This window comes from Anser anser (genome assembly GCF_964211835.1).
Source record: "Anser anser genome assembly, chromosome: 9".
Classification (NCBI taxonomy): Eukaryota; Metazoa; Chordata; class Aves; order Anseriformes; family Anatidae; genus Anser; species Anser anser.
Window position 1 is genome coordinate 27077696 of NC_139729.1, and position 20751 is coordinate 27098446.

Below are 20751 nucleotides of genomic sequence, written 5' to 3' on the forward strand. Positions count from 1 at the left end.
TAAATGCATGTTTTTCTTCTGGAAAGAGACCCATTTCCCTTGCTGTGTTGCTACTGATGTCACATGGAAGAATATTTTAGAGCAGCCCAAACTAAGTAATGCACAAATCATTGTGGTATAAAGTAAGCCAAACACTAAACATAAATAATAAATAACTCTTTATTAAAGAACTATAGTTTCAGATGTTCCTATGTAGAACAATTTCTCTTGCATAACGTTAACATTGTTTTGCATAACAAAGTAGTCTATAATGACTATTAGCCCCTTTCTACTAAGATTTTTTATAACCCATGATGTTCTCATTTTCTCAATTGTTTATGTTCATCCATCCCAGTAAAGCATAGGCAAAAATACAAGCAGTCAGATGAATTCTGTCTTCTGTTAAATAGCAACATCTCTCAAAATTCAGATTTCTGCTGAAGTTACAACATATTGTTTTCTGCTGTTTATCATTAGGAAATTTAAGTGACATGCCTGAAAAATGCCTCTATGGCCTGATATTCTCACTTACATTAATTGCAAAATTGATGTTGTCTTCAGTGAATGAAGGATCAGGCCCTAAGCTGTACTCTTACCTTCTGAAGAGAATAAAAGCATCCTTAGATTAAGGGTTCTGGCAGACATCCTCCGCAGGTATTATTACTGTGGTAGTACACATGGCTTTCTGCCTGTTTTCCTGTCAGAGATTTCAGCTCCCACAGCATCGGCAGCAGAAGGGATGTGCGCATGTCTGAGCTACAACACACGCTGCCTACTACAGTAAATCCTCTTACCTTGACTGCTGGTGGAACAGTGCAACAGCAAAAAATTATTGCTACTAGTATTTGCTCTAATAGAAATAAGGCCACTGGGTTAAACAAGCAGAGAAACTACTGTCTTTCTCATCAGTTCAAAAAAAGTACTTTTTTTTTTTACACATTAATAAGCAACATTAAATAATCTGAAGAATCTGCAGAAAGATACAACCTAGACCATTTCTTTTAGCCATGAATATTAAACTTTTTAAACAATTTTAACATAGTGACTTTTTTGAAGGCTACACTATGTTTTAGCCTTGAAATATATGCTTTAGTGCTAATGCTAGAGTAAATTTCTGTAGATACAACATTCTACAACATGGGATCAGAGTAACGAGACAGCACACAAACTTAACACTTCTAATACAGAGACACTTCCTGTTCTCAGTCACAGTTTGCTTTCCTATAGAACACCAGACCCTTTCACCAAACAACAGTGAGAAAAGTGTCAAGGGAGGTCAAATGTTAGGTGTAGGATTCTTCTACATCCACTAAATCAGGGCATGAAATAATATAAGAACTCATCTCAGCTGAGGGGGGAGATGGTTTCCTGCATGTAGGGATATTTTAGCTTTTTAGAACAAGAAATGGGATAATGAATGGTTGCACATTACTAAACCAATTCTCACATGTTTTTCCAATTAGGAGCTGATAGTTACATCTGAGTTTCTTAGGACACAGTAATTTTATTCTAGAGTAATGGAAAACCTCAATGGAGAACCTTCAAGAATGAAGAATAATGGGCTACCTCCAAAGGAAACATACAAAGGACCAGAAATATGAGATTAACAGGCTAGAGATGGAGATGAGAGATGCAAGTGCAGCTTATGAACGTAAGAATGCTGATAAACCTGATAAACAATTTAAAAGTAGTATTTGTTATTTTAGTACTCCTCTCACTTTTTATTTTAAAAATCAAGATGAATCTGGGGATTCTATACCAATTTAAAGTATGAATTTAAAGCTCTATATACAGTGGCTACCGGGTACTGAAATGGCTATTGATTGCTGTATCACCAGAACAAATTATTTTGGCCACACAAAGTAAGAACAGAATTTGCTTTCTGTGCAAGTCACACAATGTGGGGGGGGAAAAAAGTTTAATTATCAGGCTTAGAAGTCTGAGACTGGTGCAGTTTTAAGTGGAGAAAAGACTCTGCTAACCAAAGCATATATTTTTAATAGTTTATCAGTAATTCTGTTTAAAGTGCTTTTAAGTAGAAAGGTTGTTGTTGTTGTCTTTTCTGTATTTACTGACACTAGTTGACTTAACCTAGGAGCTGAAGTTTTAAACATTCAACAGTCAATAGATTAGAGTAGCAAGACACTAAAACAAAAGACAGAGATTGGTCATACATGTGTATACTTATATGAACATAAGCAGTGCAGCACCATTATCTTCTCTGAAGAATCTCCATCCAAATGGACAATGGAAAGATTTTATTTTTTGCTGCTTTTGATGGGGACATGTGTTCCTTTCACACTGAGGTTCTCCATGGAAACTCTGGGCCCCCTGGAACCCACAGATACGAGTGGTTTGTCTCTGAAACAAAGAAGCACAACAAAATCACAACCACCATACAATACAGGGGAGGGGAAATGCACATTTTTTTATTACTGATACAGAAGTCTAGTTATTGTTTGTAAAACAGATTCCCTCCAAACCTGTGCTGTTACTACCACAGAGTTGAACTGCCTCCTCCTCCCGCACACTTGATGGGAAGAATGAAACAGCTCAGTTTGAAAAATGAAGGTAAAGTAGCCCCTTTAAGTAAGCTTCTAGGACTGAAGAGGTGCCAGAAGAGAAGTGCTGTGTAGCTTACAGAACAGGAATATTCCTCTTCGGCAGCCTTCTTCTCTACCAAAGACACAACTGATAAAGGCATTACACCTTTGTCTCATTTGAAATTTAACCCAGAAGAGAGGGGGTTTTCTGTCTTCAACTGTATGGAAGGTGTCTTTCCTTTTACCCAGGAGAACAGATTAACCCAGTCCTCGGTGAGGATTTTATCTTAATGCAGCTAACCCAGTTTAATGACTCGGGGAGGGGATGTTAGCATCTATATATAGTTGAGCTAAGAGCACTAGCATACAGCTCTAGAAAAAAAGTCCTGTAACATTTTAGCCTGTTAACTCAAAGTAACTTGCACAGTCAAAATACTAACTTCAAGATTTAGTTCATAAAATAGTGCTTTGTATTAATTGCAGTAGCATCAGAAAAGCAGGAGCAAAAAAAGTGCTCTCTCCTCAGATTGCCAGTAAGGATTGTTTGTTCATAAACAACTTGCTTCAGAATTGAATTTTCATTTTTGCTAATATTTCCCTGATCTAGTAAGAAACTATTTTTACCTTTTTAATCCATCTTCCCTAGGTATGTGCTGAATACTTCTGTATTTTGGAGCTTCTAAATTGTATCTGGTTCTAGACGGCTTGAACTTGGTTATCTCCTTCTGCCACTCCTCATCAAATGTCTGGGCCTCAGCTGAAAAACAGTTAAAGTTTAGTTTTATCTTTAAATCAATGCAAGCAAGATAGGAAAAAACATTTATCAAAAGCAGGTTTTTGCACAGTATGGTCCATGATTTTGTACTCAACCTACAAAGTTTTTCTAAGGTATCTGTAAGAGACAACTAAAATATTGCTGGGCTTAAGTTTAGAAGATAAAAGAAAAGTCAGTGTTGTGAAAGTACCTGCACATTTTAATCACATCTCTGAAATATATCTTTTTCTATTACCAACATGAGCAGTATAGCCATTTAAATTAATGCAAAGCAGATAGTAATATTCTGTGAAAAATTGTTTGAAGTACCTTCAAATACAAACAGCTATTATAATTGGCACTATTTGCTGGTATATTGTAACAGAACATTTAAATTTAACTGGTTACCTTAGCCTCAGATGTTTGAATTTTTGAGTAAAAGAATTGATTTGCAGACTTAGCACTTTCTGAAAAACTGCCCTTTTAAGATGCCAAGAACTAGAACTAGAACTACTACTTCAAAACTTGTATCAGTGTAAAACAACAGAAAGCCACATAAAGACATACTTTCATCCAAGTTGATGAATTCTTGGTTTATTTCTTCATCACCAGTCTTCCTGTTCTTTGATTTTTTTATGACATGGGCACGATCGTGAATGTGGTGACCAATAGCCATTTTTTCCAGTCCGCTTTCAGAATCCTTAAGTGCTTTTCTTGTCTCCTTAACCTGTACAAAAAAGGGAAATAAGTGTCCTTCCAACAACAAAAAGGTAAAAACCAAATCTATCAGTTTTCTTCTTCCTCAATTTTTTTTTTATATCTGACTTTTGAAAAAGTTAGGTTTTACTTGCTTTTCCAGTTGCCTTACTTCTTGGGTTGGCTGGAAATGCACCACAACACAGATCAAGTCTATTTTCCTTCTGCCAACAGACCGAAAGATTAAACAAGAACATCTAAAGCTCCATAACTAACGCACATGCTGGATATTAATTGTTGGGAAAAAAGCCTAGTCTAAATATACTACATGCAGACAAGTCTTCAACATTCTCCGTGACAACAGAATGAGTAATAGCTGATGCCAATATTCTCAGCACGAAGGGACAACTAATTACTAGGTTGTCATGTTGACTGGCTTGAAACCCAGGCAACCACTTATCACTGTGTTCATAAGTATATTATTAGAACCTTTTTGATAACTGAGTGTCTGCTTGAGCTTGAACATATCCCACAGCCAATCATGCTGAACGGCCTTTACTGCTCACATATAGTCTTTCATGAACCTTGCTTCAGGGTTCAAATTCAAATTCAAATTTCTTAGCAGAATTAGATGCAACAGCTGCGACGAAGTCAATGAAAGGGCATCTTCATATGAAGCCTTACATAAGCGTTTAAAAGTACTCGAGTAAAGAGAATGATTTTAAATGATGTTTTGCATAAGTAGACTGCCTTTTGCTATCTTCTACTGTAGACAGTTTTAGTTTTAAATGCACAAAAAGTGAATTATAGCAAAGAGAAAGACACCTCAAGACCTCCTTGAGAAATCAGCTGTTCTGGCACTCAAGTTTTCCAGTCTTTGACAGGTATACAATTTATTTATCTGTATACTTAGAAATATACAAACAACAAGGAAGAAAACAGCACATTAGTATAAGCACCCTTTACTAAATACTATATTTACTTGATTAAAGACTATATTTACACAGACATTTTTCTAAATTATAAGAGTAACTGTCTCCAGCAGAAAGAACTGGAAGGAAACTGGGGTTTGGCATAGATGAACTTAGATTCTGATAATTACATACCACACTTTTCCTCGAGACTACTTACACCTCCTGGAGCTGTGCGCGTCTGAGCTGAGGCTTGGAAAATTTTTGGTGGTTCATCCCCTATTTTGGAATATGTCATCACAGAGGAGGAGCTGAAGGTGTGTGCATCTGGATGGACAGACAGCTCATCCTACAAGCAATACAGACTTCTTATTAATAAGAGTTAATATTGTGGATAAGACACTTCTCACATTCTAAGATTATCAATAAAAGGAATAGCCCTGATAAATTAATCCTCAAGTCCTGGCACCACAGTTATAGGCTGTCAAGAACAGACCCAGGCATTAGATATGCTCCTACTGTTGTCCTAGCGTTGTCTGGGCACTGGCCTCCCCATGCCAGGAAGCATGTCAACAAATGAAGAGCATGGGCAGCAATAAGCAACTGCTCAGAAGTTTGTTCTGGCATGGCTTAATTTAGTAATGAAGATAACCTGTAAGGCCAGTTTTACCCCATACAGTACGCAGTAAGACACAAAGAGTTCAGGTGAAACAGGGCTTGAGCAATGATGGTAACAAGCCATTTTACAAGGCCAGAGAAATACAGTAAATACACTCAGTAACACTTAAGAGATATCGGTGTTATCTTCAAAGACTGAAGAAAGAAGCCGCACTGAAAATAAAACACACTGGAAGATCTAGATGCAGGGCGGCATTTAGGTGTTCGGTGTTTTGTTGTTTAAGTATTCAGTAACACTTCAGACAGCTCTTTCACTTAAGGTGTCAGCTCTGGCAACGGCCAGAGACCAGATAACTCTGAGAAGTTTTAAGCCCTAGAGAATCAAGTATACATTTGAAGTACTGTTGTTGGCAAATAATCAGTGACAACACAGAAATAACACCACTATATATTCAGAGTGGGTGTGGGAAGTAGTGGTTTCTTACTATCTGCTTCCAACTAGTAACTTTTTTTAGCAGGAATTTTGGAGTAACATTTTAAATAACCGTCATTCTCCACTACAAAGAGAATTAAAACAAATGTAAAAAACTTACAAATTTTTTTTGCATCTCCAACATGCTGTTTCTCATATTTGACATCATTCTGTCCATTGCAAAAAAAGGGTCCCCGAAATCTGCATCGTGCTGAAAGACAATACAACAGTTAAAATTAAAACAAAATGTGATTCTTCAATTTGAGGCTGTTTTTGACATGCATTTTTTTTTCTGCAAATCAGACCAACAGGATATTTCATAGCCTGCAATTAATAGACAAACAAGCCAAACTGCATTTTCTCAAGTGAAAAAATGAAAGGTAGCACAAAGAACTTAATTGTTAAGCTGGAGATGCTGGAAAGAGAACTGGAAGATTTCTGATGCTAGAATGTCAGAGTAAGCTCATATTGTGGCTAGTGTGCTAGAACTATTGCCATATACGCTCTAACCTAACTCCATACCTTACGTACTTGTTGAAGATCAAATTATCTTTGTTCTGCAAATCCCTTAATACATACGGAATCACACTGAAAATGCATCCCAGATGACACAGTTCCTTTTCAGAAGTGGTTACTCAGCTAAAACTGGCAACAAGGAAAGATCAGAGAATCCTAACTCAGGATCCTAATGACAACTTAATTACCTGATGCTATAGAAGCATCCAACAAAACATTCATTATTTTGAGATGAAAGCAGAAGACCCAGTGTTGCACAAGGGGTGTTAAGACAGGTTTACACACATAGAATATTATTAGTAGGGTCTGTAGCTGATGGCATATACTGCCTGTACAGATGAAAGCTATCTTTGGTAAAAAAGAAACCAAAAAATACCAAAAAGACAGAAAAAGTAGGGAAAAGGGTAGGCTATCCTAAGCAGCCACCTGGGAAGCTAGCAATGCAGTCCCAAATAAATGAGCATGCTCCTCTGGGCTCCTCTCCAGTGCAGCAGGTGGGGATGGTAGAGATGATTTTCACCATTCCTTTCCCCTCGTACTGTGAACTTTTAGTCGGGAGCTGCTCTAACTCCCCACCGTGCTGCCCAGTCGCTGACACCAGCGGCTCAGGCCGGAGCACACTGATCAGCTGCAGACACAGCACTGGTTGGAGGCTCAGCTTCAGCAGGAGGCTGCAGAGCAGGCAGGGGAAGGCAGGTGCAGGGCTGCACGTAGCAGGTCCCCGGCATCACCAAGGTGCTACTGACTGTAGTTCTTCCAACTATTGGAAATATGTGCAATTAGGTTTAAACGTACTTAAATAATTATGCATTTTAAAATCAAAAATCTGCAGTATAAGCACAAAGCTCAGTAAAATTCAGGTACAGAAAATCTTCAAGTTTTGTCCTGAGCAGCAAGAAATCTGGATCCTTAAGGGCTATCAAAACCTCTATGCAATAATTGTGATTTGATGCCTCAAACTACCTATAAACATCAGTAACTCCAGAAAACTGCTCTCTACAGTTAAAAGTCTGGACATTGAACCAACAACATTACATAGGAGTCAGCCGTACCTACAGACACACTACAGACTGTGGGATAAAACCAGTCTGTGTAATAGCAAAAGGGCTCTGATTAGCTGATGCACTTTCTGTGCAGAGCAAGTTACCATTCTGTGCCTCTGCAAAAGGTAGTTAAACAAGTAATTTTTAGATTTGAACATTCAAAAATACTCATGCTTATTTTTACCTGATCTGCAATTAAAAGCCACTGATTAAGCTACTGGTTTTGAACCTAAGGACTCTTTAAAGCCCTCCAAAGGAAGCAAAAACCTCTGAGGCAAATAATAGATTTGCTTTCCCTCAGATAGGTGTTATGGATCTTTTACACGATATTCAGGCCCCAAACCCTGCAGCTCAAAACCATTCTGAGCCCAGCCCCTGCAGAAATTCTGTCTCCTGAAGCTGGCTGGTCTTAGCCACGAGCAGCACTACAGCTCTTGGTGAGCACCACGGCCACAAGCACGCTCCAAGCCATCAGTGGTCACCCACAGGCAGCACTCAGGTACGGGTCCCGCTCCAGGTATTACTTCATTCAACTCCACTCAGGAACAAGCCCTAACAGACACACCACGGAGCAGAAAAGCAAGCTGCTAAGTAGTAACTTTTCCAGCCTCCACACCAGCATATTTAGCCTACACCTGGTATTTTCACTGAATATGAAACAATCACTAATTACACAGTGCCTTATACCCCAGCACCAGTAAGAGCAGGTTGCAAGCACGCCAACACCAGCCCTTGTCCATGCTTCAGTTACGCAGACAGTATGCACATATTAGCAAAAGGCACAATAATTTCTCCTGGGATACTAACCATGCTACCAAAGCCTGCAAAGGGCATGAGGGAGTAGCTTGTTGCCTGGAAGAAAAAGGACAAGTGTCTTTTAGCTGTTGTACCTATCAGGGGACACAGCAGAAACACCTTTTGCACCTTCACATACAGCAAGTGACAGTAAACATTTCTGATCAACTAAAACATTCAAGAGGACCTTGGTAATTCATAGAGTGCTATGACAACATAATACGAAGCAGTCTCTGGGTATATAGAAGTATTTAATACTAGTTATGCTTTTAAATGTCGTGACAGCTGTTGTTTTTAAGTGTATTCATATGTAGGTACTAGAAGCCCTTAAAGCTAGAAGTTGAGAAACACTTGTATAACATAACCTGTGTACTAAAATTATTTGCGTTAAGGCACAGTCATTCAGACATCACCTACTGCTCTGAAAACACTTTGTTCTATTCATGCAATAGAAATCCATCACTGAAAGTTGATTAAAACAACAAATCAATAGCCCCACTTAATGTAAATTTATGTAATTTCAAAAGACCAGCATATTTAAGCTGTAAAATCCAAAGCGATACAGCTGACCTGTTCCCAAGCACTATGTATTACAGACTAATGTAGATATAGAAGATTTCTCTAAAATGTCCATACATCTCCTGCAATAAAAAAAATGAAGTCTAACTCGTCAGCAGTTTCAAAGGTCATTGCAAAGAAGGTCTGAGTAAGTCTATCATCATATATAGAACCACCTGAAGGCTTATCCCCCACGAGCAAGTTACATGCTTCTGAAGCTGTATAAATAGACGTAGCTAAAAACACCAGCAAGTACAGTTCCTGTTTGACCAACTCGTATTGAATAACCCTACACAACAGGGCAATTAAGTGCTGGGAAACAAACTGGTGTTTCCAGGAAACTAAGATTGGAGGGTTACATAAAAGCCTATCTAAAGAAAGAGCAGTCGGGCAGAAGCACCAAGCTCTTCACAGTAAATAGAGAACTACGGAATTACACAATTCCTGAATAACTTCATGAACTCTTACAGACTGCTGTCTAATGTACTAGTGACAGAAAAGAGTACGATAGTATCAGGTACAAAAGGATATCATCAGAAATTAAGTCATAGTCAAAGTTTATGGAGTCTTTATTCTATAAGACATACTAAAAGCTGTTAGATTAGGCAACTGCCAATAAAAGCAGTCTGTGACAACTACAAGGCTCAAATAATCAGTATAGTTTTTGTGACAACTTACACCTCTTAGGTGAAAGATGAGGAACATTAAAAGATACTGGAAAGATTTTAGCACATGTGGAATTCTTTTGTGCTTAGCCAAATAACGCAGTGCTCTTGCACCTTCAGTTCCCTTCTGTAACCACAAAGCATGCTATGCTTTAATGCCTCGTTGCTAAGAATAAGGGATACAAACCCTTAAGATATCAAGGAAAAAAGAAGTTCAATCTGTTTTTCTGCATCTACTGAACCAAGGCCTGAGAATCTGCTTGAGTAGAGAAAAAGATCATGCCCCAATTAGATCCAGCGACATCTATATTTGACTCTATATTTGAAACTAACTGGTGAGGTATGAGCTCAGAGGAAGGAATCTGACAGTTACCCTTTTGACAAGTAGGTGACAGTCTGTGTTTCAACTGTGCTTATTGAGCTCTTAACATCTAGGTTTGAATAACAACAGCCACAAATCCCTGCAATATGTGTTGCGTCCCAATAGTTTTTTAAAAACCAAGCATTGTTCATTAAACTAAGAGATCATTCAAAGGCAAAATATTTAGCTTGGTGGAAGGAAAGGGACCAACACTGAATGTACATTCTTTCTAAATACAGAAAATAGAAAAGACTTCGTTACAGAAGCATAAGCTATAGTTATCCTGAATGCCCAGACAGTTGAAAAGGTACTTCAGGCAAAACATTATTACCCACTTCTGAATTGCAGCTGGTAGTTACAGAAATACTAGGTTCCATATGAATTCCCCTGATCTTTAATACTTACCTGCCATGTACACAGAGGAGACCAAAGAGAATCAGACCAAATAGAAAACATGAAGCCTTTATTCACAACAAAGAAATTGAAACAGGGTTTAACATACCTGTATAGAAACTATTTAGGTGGCTGAAACTATGGTTTTGCTTAAATCAAATTTCAACATAAATAACTAGACACAAGATAACTCAAGCGTAAAGTCACCAACATATCGATGTACCTTTTAAAGTCAAGTTAGTATAAAAAGGAAATGCATGTTCAGAGAAGGCTCTGGCTTTGGATTTTTCAATGCCTTTCTACAATAGAAACATTTAATACTTCATCTTCATTAAAACAAGTGTTTGATAAATATTTGTTGAACACAACTAAATGAACAGTGTTCAATAATAGACAATTTTGGTCCTGTCAAAACTAAAATCATAACAAGTTTGTCAGTGTTCAGTTATAAATGCTTAAACAATATAGGCCATTAACTAATCAAAAATATATTCACATTTTACTCATTGATACGACAATGTGACCAAGGGTGTAACAGTTGAGCCTGGCTCCATTTCCACTGGTCCAAGTTTAGTAGGTATGGAAATGTGAAGCCAGCCATATTACCAGTAAATGTAAATTCCATGTAGCAATCCTTAGAGATTAAGAAAAGACTTACTCTGCGATTTCCTCTCAGAGCAACCTGAGAATCCTGGCGCGCTCTTCGATCTACTGTTCTCTCCCCACCATCTGTTATACTGAAAAATGGATCTCGTCCAAAGGGATCAGAAAAGCTTCTCATCATCTGCCGCATATATTCATGATGTGCGGCAAAAGGATCACTGAAAAAGACATTCCACATAGAAAGTCACTTTTTTTTTTTTAATTCCAAACAATGTAAAATAGCTGAAATTTCTAAAATTCAGTTTTTCATGTCATTCCATATGGCGCCCTATCCATATTCTTTATAGAATAGGACCCAACAGGGCAGTCATTTTTACCCTCCTGTTCCTCATGAGCTGCCACTTCTTTCACAGTCTTTCCCATCTCTCAGGGTGGGCGGGTGTCTTAGTTCTTTTGTCTAATCAGATGCCTTCCTTGCTCTCCTGTGTTCTCAGGTGTCCACACTGCATTATCTCTAAAATAACCCGTCCCCTGCAGACATTTTACTCCATCCTGGACTTCCTATCTGCCAGGAACTACAGACTGACCTATATTTTATCGCTTTTTACCTCTAACCCCTGATATTGTATACCATCCTTTAAATTCACGCCAACTCCATCCCCTTTATTTTAATCCCCCACCCATTGTACCTTTGCCTTTCCCTTCCTCTACCTTCACAAATTACATTCTCGCAGCCCTTTCCTCCACTCAGGAAGAATAACAGAAAAGCAAAAAAGAGATAAAAGTTTTTCATCCCCTTTCTAAACACTCAATATCTATCTCCCAAAACCAACAGAACCCCAGCAGTAATCCAAAGCTTGCCTTGCAGGTAAAACATTGCTAGTGTCGCTCTCCCTTATTACTTAGTTCTTTGCATTCTCTAATTTGGCCAACAACTAAGGAGTTCAAATTGAGGCCAGGAGAGGAAGAAAGTGTGATTTTGTCAGACAAAATATGACATTACATGAATAACACTGCTGCCTGTGGTCCAAATGCTGGAAGTGATTACTTCATACAAAAACCACGTTTCATTTCCTCCCTTCATCTCCAGTCTAGTTTCCCCACTGCAAGCTGCTTTATTAGCACTACCAGTCATTTCCCAGATATGTTACCTAGGCTTAGCAGCACCTCATCTTCTTTCCTACCAATTTCCTGGCACTCCCCGGACACCTCTCACCCTCCTCCTCTCCAGGGCACCACCACCTTTCCTGTAACATCCCGTGCCCCTAAGAAAAGCTCCCGGCTGCTCCTCTGACCTCTTTAGTACCCACTCATCCCTTGCGAGTCTCCTGAGCAGGCTTTCTGATCCCCACCCCTCTCCTCCAGACCACAAGTACCAGTTTCCACACCGCGTGGCCACTCTGATCCCTTTGCTGTCTCTTCTGATGAGAAAGTTGCATGTAATTTAATTTTTCCTTTTAAGTAAAGAAGAGAAATGCACTAACAGAAATTAGATTAGGAATGTAAAGCTAGATTAATTTCCAAACAAGATGCTAACCCACCAGTATCCCTTTAAGCGATGCGCACGCACTCTGGTGCAGACAGGCCGTTACAGCCCAGAAGTAGTTTTTCCACTGCCATAAGCAGGCCCTAATCTCCCCCACTCACATGACAGCCAGCTTTAACTTCAATCCAGTGTGATAAGCAGCTTGCATACAGCCAGCTTGGTTTTCACAGGATGAAGAACAGATGCAGAAAGTCACTGCACGAGCCAAGAGGAGGGAAGCATGAACACACCACCGCAGCGTGTGCATGCCTCCAGTCTCTTTCAACACCACAAACTTCAGACTGGTGTGGTTATTAAGGCAAACTAAATATGAACTGCATTCCATCAATAGCTTAGAAGAAAATTTCTCCCCATTCCCTTCCAGTTCAGAACTAGGACACCCACAATTAAGTTATCACAACACAAGTGAAATAAGATTCAATAGGTTTAATTTAGGTAAGAAAAATTGGTTGAATTTATTGTGCATAACATGTAGTAATACATGTCACCAGACAAAGCAATGCTTGATACCTTGTGAAGTTTTCTTTTTGCCTTCTTTCAATATCTCTGGCAACTTCTGTTGGCCGTTCACCTTCGTACAACTATCTGATATACTCATACTTGCAGGGAAAACTAATGGGGAGGGATATTTTTCTGTCCTAGGTAAGATAAAAGGTCTAGGAAAGAATTTAGAAACAACTTCTAAGCACCAGAGACAGGGAAGCAGGATATATACCATGCAGCAACTTGTTTTGGAACTGCAGTCTCCCTAAAGAGATTTTAGGAAAACATTTATTAAAAAAAATCTAGCATTGTCAAGCTTCCAGAGAAATAGCCTAATTTCTGTATGCTCTGGAGCAGGGCACAAACAATGGGAAGTCAGAATCCTTTTGGAACATAAGGCTTCCAAAAGAATTAACCATATCCTCTTGATGTTTCTTATGACAAACTCAAATTACAAAAGGAATATAATCACCCTTATAAAACATATATATAAGGCAAGTCAAAGTCTCCTTAATATCCCCAATAAAGGATGCAAGATCTTAAGTCCTTTGTCCCAATCACAGACCATAGGACAGCAACAGGTGTAGAGCAACCTTGTTTAATTACCATTGATGACACCCAATTTTAAATTTGAGCAGGGGTGGGGGAAGTACTTTGGCTGAGACACACATGACTTCTGCAGACTTTGCACTATTATACTGTAAAGGTGAGGAGGAAAAAGAAAAGAAGCTCTGTAAGGATTTCACACACTGAATCTGTGCACTTCACATGCTAAGCACCACAAATTATTCACAACATTAAGTTCTGAATGGAAACTATTTGTACATTTGTCATTCCAGTATTTGCAGTAACAGAACCTGCACTTTTGTCTTGTAAGTAGTTCATTTGACTTTTACTTGATATATATTTGAAGGGATCAAAGGGAACTGAATGTTCAGCTTCTTAGGCCGTTAAGGTCTCGAACAAGTAAGTAAGTCTACATGGAGAAATAGATGCTGAAAATGCAGGGACCGATGCTGCTAGCACATATGCTAGTGAGGATTTTCACTAAGATGCAGCTGACTTGGTAAGGTCTTGTACAATTCAGGCTTAAGCTCCAAAGTTCCTGCTGAAACCTGTTACAGCGCACAGGAGAAGTACAAGTAGTACTACAAGAAGTACTGCAACTGCTACTTCTTACTTCAGTGTATGCTCCTGCTCAGTTAAAAAAAAATTGGCAGTTCAGGATTTTTGAAAACTGCACTTTTAATTAACCACATTTTTTAAGTTAGGATAGAACATAAGACTGAGGTTGCAGAACAGCACCGACGATAATACTTGCAGCAATAAAACAAAAGCTGCTTACCAGTAAATTAAATACACGGGACAGCTGCACCGGGCAGAGGAGCTCCACCTTCTGCACCTGTCTGAGGCAGCAGGGCCAGAGCTCAGCTGGCCGGGCAGCACATGGGCTGAGTGACTGCTGCTTCCCCAGGCAGCTGCTCGCAGATGGAGACCTTACTTCTCACCCACACACTATTTCCAGTTCAGCGGTCCAAATCTCTCCTTGTGGGGCAACAGATGCCTGCTGTTAGGCTGCTTTGGAAGCTCATCTTATCTGAAGTAAGAAGCTCATTTCCTTAACTATATGTAAAACAGATTTACGAGGATGGTGCCAAGAAAATGAATTTCAACATCGATCTTTTTCACACGCGCTCCCTTCCTCTATCTTCCACAATCTTTTTCCTCCACTTTTGAACTGCATGAGGCATTTTAAAAGAGCTAGGATAAAACGAATAAAGTGAATAAATAGAAGGAGAGCAGCTGATGTATCAAAGGATCACAGAACCACACTGCAAACAAAGCTTAATCTCCATCAACATTGTCACGCTATGCAGAGGATCCACACAGCCAAGTCTCCTGCACGTCCCACATCTAACGAAGAGCTGCTAGCACAGCAGGCTTGGTCCGAGAAGCCAATCGTGCCCATGAGCCCCGCAGAGCCCCAGGGGCTGTCCCGGGGCCGGGCTCCCCCCAGGGATGCACCGGGGCAGCCCAGCAGCACGCCCGGTCACCAGGGGATACGGCAACAAACCCGCACCACGGGGCCTGGCGCTCAGCCTCCCTCGCCCTCACAGCCCTTACCTCTGCTGGCAATACTAAGTGCCGTGTATTTAAACATTAGGAACCGCCGAGGCCACCGTGCGCCCCGGGCCCCCTGCACAGCCCTGGGGGCTTACCGCGGGCCCGGCCCCCCCGCACCCGCACTGCCCCCCAGGAGCTCGCAAACACCCCCGTAGTGAAAAAAACCCACATAAATACCACACAAAACCTACAGCATGCGGCACCTGTCCATCCTCGCCAGGACCCCGCTGCTCGGAGCGCGGCGGCTGCTGGCGGCGTCCCCTCAGCGGGCTGCTCCCCGCGGCGCTGCGAGGCCGGGACGAGCGGACAGCGGCACGGGAAGGACAGGGGGACGGCGTCCCGGCACCTCACCTCACGGCCGGGCCCCTCCCGCCTCCGGCCCCGCCTTTAACGCCCGCCCCTCCGCCGAGCGGCGCCCCCGGCACACAACATGGCGCCCGCCGCCCCGCCCCGGCCACGTGACGCGCGGCAGCGCTGCCATGGCAACCGCGGGTCTCCCGCGCGCGGCCCCGCTCCAGAAGGTTCGGGGCTGAGGGGGCGCCCGGGGCGGGCCCGGGGCTGAGGGGGAGATCCAGGAGGACCCGGTCAGCCCCGTGAGGGGACGGGCCCCTCAGGGCTGCTCCCTGCGCTCGGGAGCCGCGGGGAGCGTGGCTGGAGTACTTTTTAAAATAATCGTGGGGTTTTGTTTGTTTTTCAATTTAATTTTTTTCCACTAGGTGGCAGTCAAATAAAGTCCGTGCGTCGTGAGGGGAAGGCAGTGCCCCCCAAAGCTCGCTGAGGGGCTGTGGTGCGGCAGCGCCTGCCGCAGGAAGGGCAGCGGTAAAACACCTCACACCGCCTGGCGTTAAAACGCGCCGTGACGAACTGTCGCATAAAGTGCAGCGTTACACAAAAGCGAGGCCGAGGCGGGCAAAACCCGCTTGTCGGGGACACGGACAGGCAGTGTACACCCCGACACCTTTCACTCCACATCTCCAAGGCACTCACAAGACAGATCCAAATGCTGAGGCTTTGCAGCAGTTCCCTTCCATACCTTGCCCGGCAGTTCCTGCTGTACTGCCTAACTGTGCGGCCCTGAGAGCGAAAATGCCTAGGGTTACTGCTTAAACAGAAAGGGAAATATAGCTCTTCTCCGCAGGAAGAATCAGCTCCACGGCCTTCTGTAAGGGAGAAACCCCTCAGTAAAACCTGTCACTGGGCTTGGGCTTCAAAGGAAGGCTTCAGTAAGAGAGAGGAGCAAATATATGGGGAGCGTTACCTAGGCTTCCTGGGGAGCAGAGTGGCTGTGAACATGTGGGTGTGTTTGAAAGCTGCGGTTATACATAAACTTAGTCCTGAAAGAGGGTAGTTTCAGGAATCAGGCTTACAGAAATCTCACTGTTCTTCATAAAATGGGAGAATTACAGAGAAAAATGTGTGTGTGTCAGGAAACATTCTTCTGGTCTAAATGGCAAAGTTTTTCGGAGCTGCGCACCCCAGGTTGTTTCCTCTCACATCTCCTGCAGAGAGGCGGCGAAGGCTCCTTCCTCCCCTCCTCACCTCTTTTTCAATTTCCCAGCTTTTAGGGGAAAGACAAAAAATGTGCCCTGGACAACGAGGTGGGACGAGAGAGCATGAGAGTGTTTATATGGCAGTCATGAAAGCAGATCCTTAGTCCCCCTAAGATCCATCATACTGCAGAAGCAGCCCTGCTGGTATTTGGCCCAAAGTGGAAAACCGACATAAAAGATGAATGAACTGAGCCTGCAATATTTTTGAAAAATATCTGTAATCGGGTGAGCATTGATTTTGCTGTCTACTGATGTAGACTTCTCTTTAGATCCTAGCAAGTGGTGATATTGCAGCCTTAAGATGCACTCCAAGTCTGAACAGTTGTTACAGTGAAAATGTTTATACTGACTGACCGGTGGGCAGGGAAGCATGACAGAAAAACGGTTACACATTGATTATCCAGGTGAAGTCTGTGAACTGTTTGTACATTTCTGATGAAAGATTAGCAAATAAAACAAATCAGGCTGTAGTCATGGAAGTGAACTCGAGTGCTTTGGGGCTTTTTGTAACAAAATCTTGTGCCAGTTATGATGTTATCAAAGAACTTTTTTATTGCTCAGAGACAGAATTCAAGCTTTGTTTTGAACCGCACACAAAAAATATTACAAACGTTGTAATATCTTTTGCACTCTAGTTAGTCTTTCAACCTACAGATTTTAAAGCTCTTTAAAACTCTGAAGCTAGATTGTATTTGTACTGGAAATGCAGTATGCAGTAACTTTGCCATAGTGACTAGGTCATATACAGTGCTCATTTATTAATTACTTGTCATTATATTTTGATTAATAGACAGATACCGTGGATCTTTTTTTTTTTTTTTGCTCTTATTGCAGTTCATTAATATCCATGACATGGTGTGCTAGGTGGGTATTTAATACCTGCTACAAACCAGCAAGGCGAGTTTTTTTTAACATAACCAGCACGTCAGATATAAAATCCTGCAAATTCTTACCCACGTGGAGCTTTATCTTCTCAAAATGTATGTTTTAGGGCGGTTAACTTGTTTTCAGTTACCAAAACCTAACTAACTATTTTTTGACAATATTTTCTTGCGGTTTCTGAACATGGCACAAAACAGACTGCACGTTCAGTTAGTGCCGGGCAGCCTTTGTATGAATTCTGCCTTGTAATAAGAAACCCATTGCCTCTTCTGTACAATGATAAAAAGGAAATGTGGAGCCTTCCAACAGCTGTTGAGAGTGCATCGTATCATCTACAGTTTGTTATTTAATTTTCTATGGAGTCAGACTCTGGAAGATGAAATTTCTTTCCAAGTCAGAGCAGATCCTGAGATGGATTACTGTGCAGATAACTGAGCAATATGAGTTCTAGTTATTGTTAATTTTTTGGCTGCTAGTGGGAAGATGGGCCCCGTTAGAAGTCAGCTCATTATGAGAGGCTCACTAACACGATAAAGTCAGTACTCTATTTGCACAGAGTGATATCTCTAATTGCTCAGGCCTTCTTATGGTTTGTGTCTGCTTGAGTTAGATTTCTTTTGTGTAGATAAAAAGACTTCTGTAAGAAATCACCTCAGCGCTACAGCACTGTCAGTCTGGAGGGCATCTCCAATGAGATTAATGATGTCTGCCTTAATATAAGAAAACTTTGCATAAATGAGATTATGGTTTCTGCTGAAACCTGCCAACTCTTATTCATTTGCAGTAAATATTATCTTTAATTAAAAGTTTTAAGGTATCTTGTTCCTGAACTAATGAGATCTACAGTGATTTCCCTTAGGAATTAATTTACCTTCTTAATTCTTATTCATTTTGGTGATATGACTGTTTACATCTGATTCAGACTTCAGAGCTTTGTTGAACATATTCATCTAGAACAAAAGGTCATTTTGCCATATTGACGTCTTGTTGGTATTTATAATGCTCTGTTCTCTCTCAGTTCCGCAGATATTTGTTTAGGTTCCTGCCCCAAACATTTCCTACTAACACTTGTGTTCACCTTAACTCTTCACGCTGAGTGGCTCCTTTCTGGAGCAGTTTCACTTTGGCTTTTTTCCTGTTCCATCCAGAGCACAAATCAATTATAGCGAGGCTGAAAAGAGATCCCGGTTGTGATCAACTTATTTAGTATTGTAGAGCTATGTAAGGTATATTAAAATATGTGAAAGACATTTGGTGCAATTGCTGAGAAATACAGAAATATTTCTGACTATCTGTGTAGTCATCAGCTACTGTTTTTCTACAAACAGTAGCTTTCTTTACGTTTTTTCTTTACGTTTAAGCAGTAGGCATGCTTAACACTTGGAGGTGAAAATTGCCTAACTGCATACATGTTTAACTAGGCAAAGTGCCAGCCAGCAACTGGTTTGTTGGAATGAGAGCCAGAACCCATCTGAAGATTGTACACCAAAGGACGATGCTGCTGGCTAGATGTTAAGACGTACACGTACTACTGTGATAGCAAACACTTCTGTATACAGGTACAGTCTGAGACTCACTTTGTGCTCTTCGTTCCATCAGGAAATAACCTTTAAAGCAACTGTTCTGTCTTTGAAGTTGATTAAGAAAAAGAGCAAGTATTTTACGTTAGCTGCTGTAGAAGCTCATTCCTAACTCTGTACTCGCACCACTGGTGGGTAAGAAACGTGTTTTGTGGCATCAACAGAGCGTGTGCTGGGACGAGCTATATATAGCATTGTCACCGGCCTCTGCAAGTTGTTGATAACCTTCCATTTATAACTTACTTGCAGACCAACTTCCTCCCATCGCACACAAATTAGAGGATTATCAATAATGTATGAATTAATAACTAATGCTTGTGTGCTGCTGTCAGGGCAGCAAATATCATGTAGACTGCGAGACAGGTCCTCGCGTTGTGTCAAGTACATTTGAAGTCTTTCGTATCTGGAAGGCTTCAGCGAAGTAAAAGGATGGGATTTTTGTGTTTCTTTGAGATAGTTGAAAGAACTGGTGAAATATATTCTGTTAGATTCAGAGAAATGTCAGAGATCTGCTCCCTCTTTAAAATCTATATTTGATTTCATTTACTTATTTAGTAGCTGTTTACAAAATACCAGTGTGAGAACTGTAGGAATTGCCAGATTGGATTACCTTATAAGAATGTGTGGTGTCCAGTGTCTTATTTGTGAGTTACCAGATCTAGATGTTCCGTAAGAAACTGCTAGAAAGTGCACAACAGCGGTACGTGACACAGCCTGCCCTCACAATAGCTCAGCATTGTAATACAAATTCATTTCCAAGACCTGCAGGATAAGGTTTCTTTTAAGAAACCTTTCTTTTAAGGTTTTCTTTTTGTTTCTTTTAAAAATTATTGCAATGTCATTTTTCACATCCTCTGTGTAAACTATAAACCCAGTTGAGAGTTTCTAAGCTTTTGACGTTAAGTACATCTTGTAGCAATGATTTCCTGGCTTTATTTTTCATGAAGTGAAACTGCATGTTTTAACCAGCCCTAATTTTCTGTTCTGTTCTTATTTTTTGTATAGCAGGGTGAAAATGGAGGCATATAAATCTATATAGTCTCATTCGTAAAAAAAATTAAGAAAACAAACAAACAAAAGAGTCAAAACGTGGTCGCAGTGGAGTGCTTATCATTGATTTCAGGATTTGGTCCAAAAATAATATTTGTTTAAGTGGGCTCCGTTGCCATCATGTACAGCAACTATTTAATTATAAGCACTACGGCAGCACACATTAAAGGATTAGGGAGCAGAGGGGATTTTATTCCTGAGTTACTCCAGTAATTCGCAGCTATCTCATTTTGCTGTTCCCAATGGCCAAACCACCAGACAATAAATGTTGAAGATGCTGAACCTGAGCAGTCTTCTGTGAGGTGACGTATGTATTTCTTAAATCGCAGCGACTGATCTTTCTGGCACTGGGAAGAAGAGAGAAAAAAAAAAAAAAAACAACCTCATACTCCACTAGCAGCACCATCGCAGCCGCATGTTTTTTCTGATGACTGGGGCAAAGCCACTTGGTGCTTGCCCTGATGCTTCCTTCAGCAGTGCACGTGGCCAACGGCAACGCGTGTGAGAGCTGATGGGGGCTCCTCTGCGCGCCGGAACTGGAGGCGTTCTGCCTTGAGATTCACAAACCGCTGGCTCCAGGAGTGAACGCAGCAAACGTATTCCTGCGGCAAAATCTGTACCGGGTGAGT

General features: G+C 41.0%; 1 protein-coding gene across 4 annotated transcripts; it reads right to left on the minus strand.

The window, feature by feature from the left end:
• Positions 1–142: 142 nt before the first annotated feature.
• On the minus strand, positions 143–15459 carry MLF1 (myeloid leukemia factor 1). Of its 4 annotated transcripts, none has more exons than XM_083847966.1 (8): positions 15264–15459; positions 10963–11125; positions 8340–8384; positions 6095–6184; positions 5104–5232; positions 3844–4003; positions 3147–3279; positions 143–2340 (listed from the first exon to the last, which is right to left on the minus strand). In XM_083847966.1, exons 1-8 carry the CDS (start codon positions 15269–15271, stop codon positions 2238–2240), a joined length of 831 nt encoding a protein of 276 aa, XP_083704092.1. In that variant the 5' UTR covers positions 15272–15459; the 3' UTR covers positions 143–2237. The 4 variants fall into 4 exon arrangements, with proteins under 4 accessions (XP_083704092.1, XP_083704091.1, XP_083704094.1 ...); XM_083847965.1 differs by having other exon boundaries at positions 15252–15459; XM_083847968.1 differs by lacking the exon at positions 8340–8384 and having other exon boundaries at positions 15264–15456.
• Positions 15460–20751: the final 5292 nt, after the last annotated feature.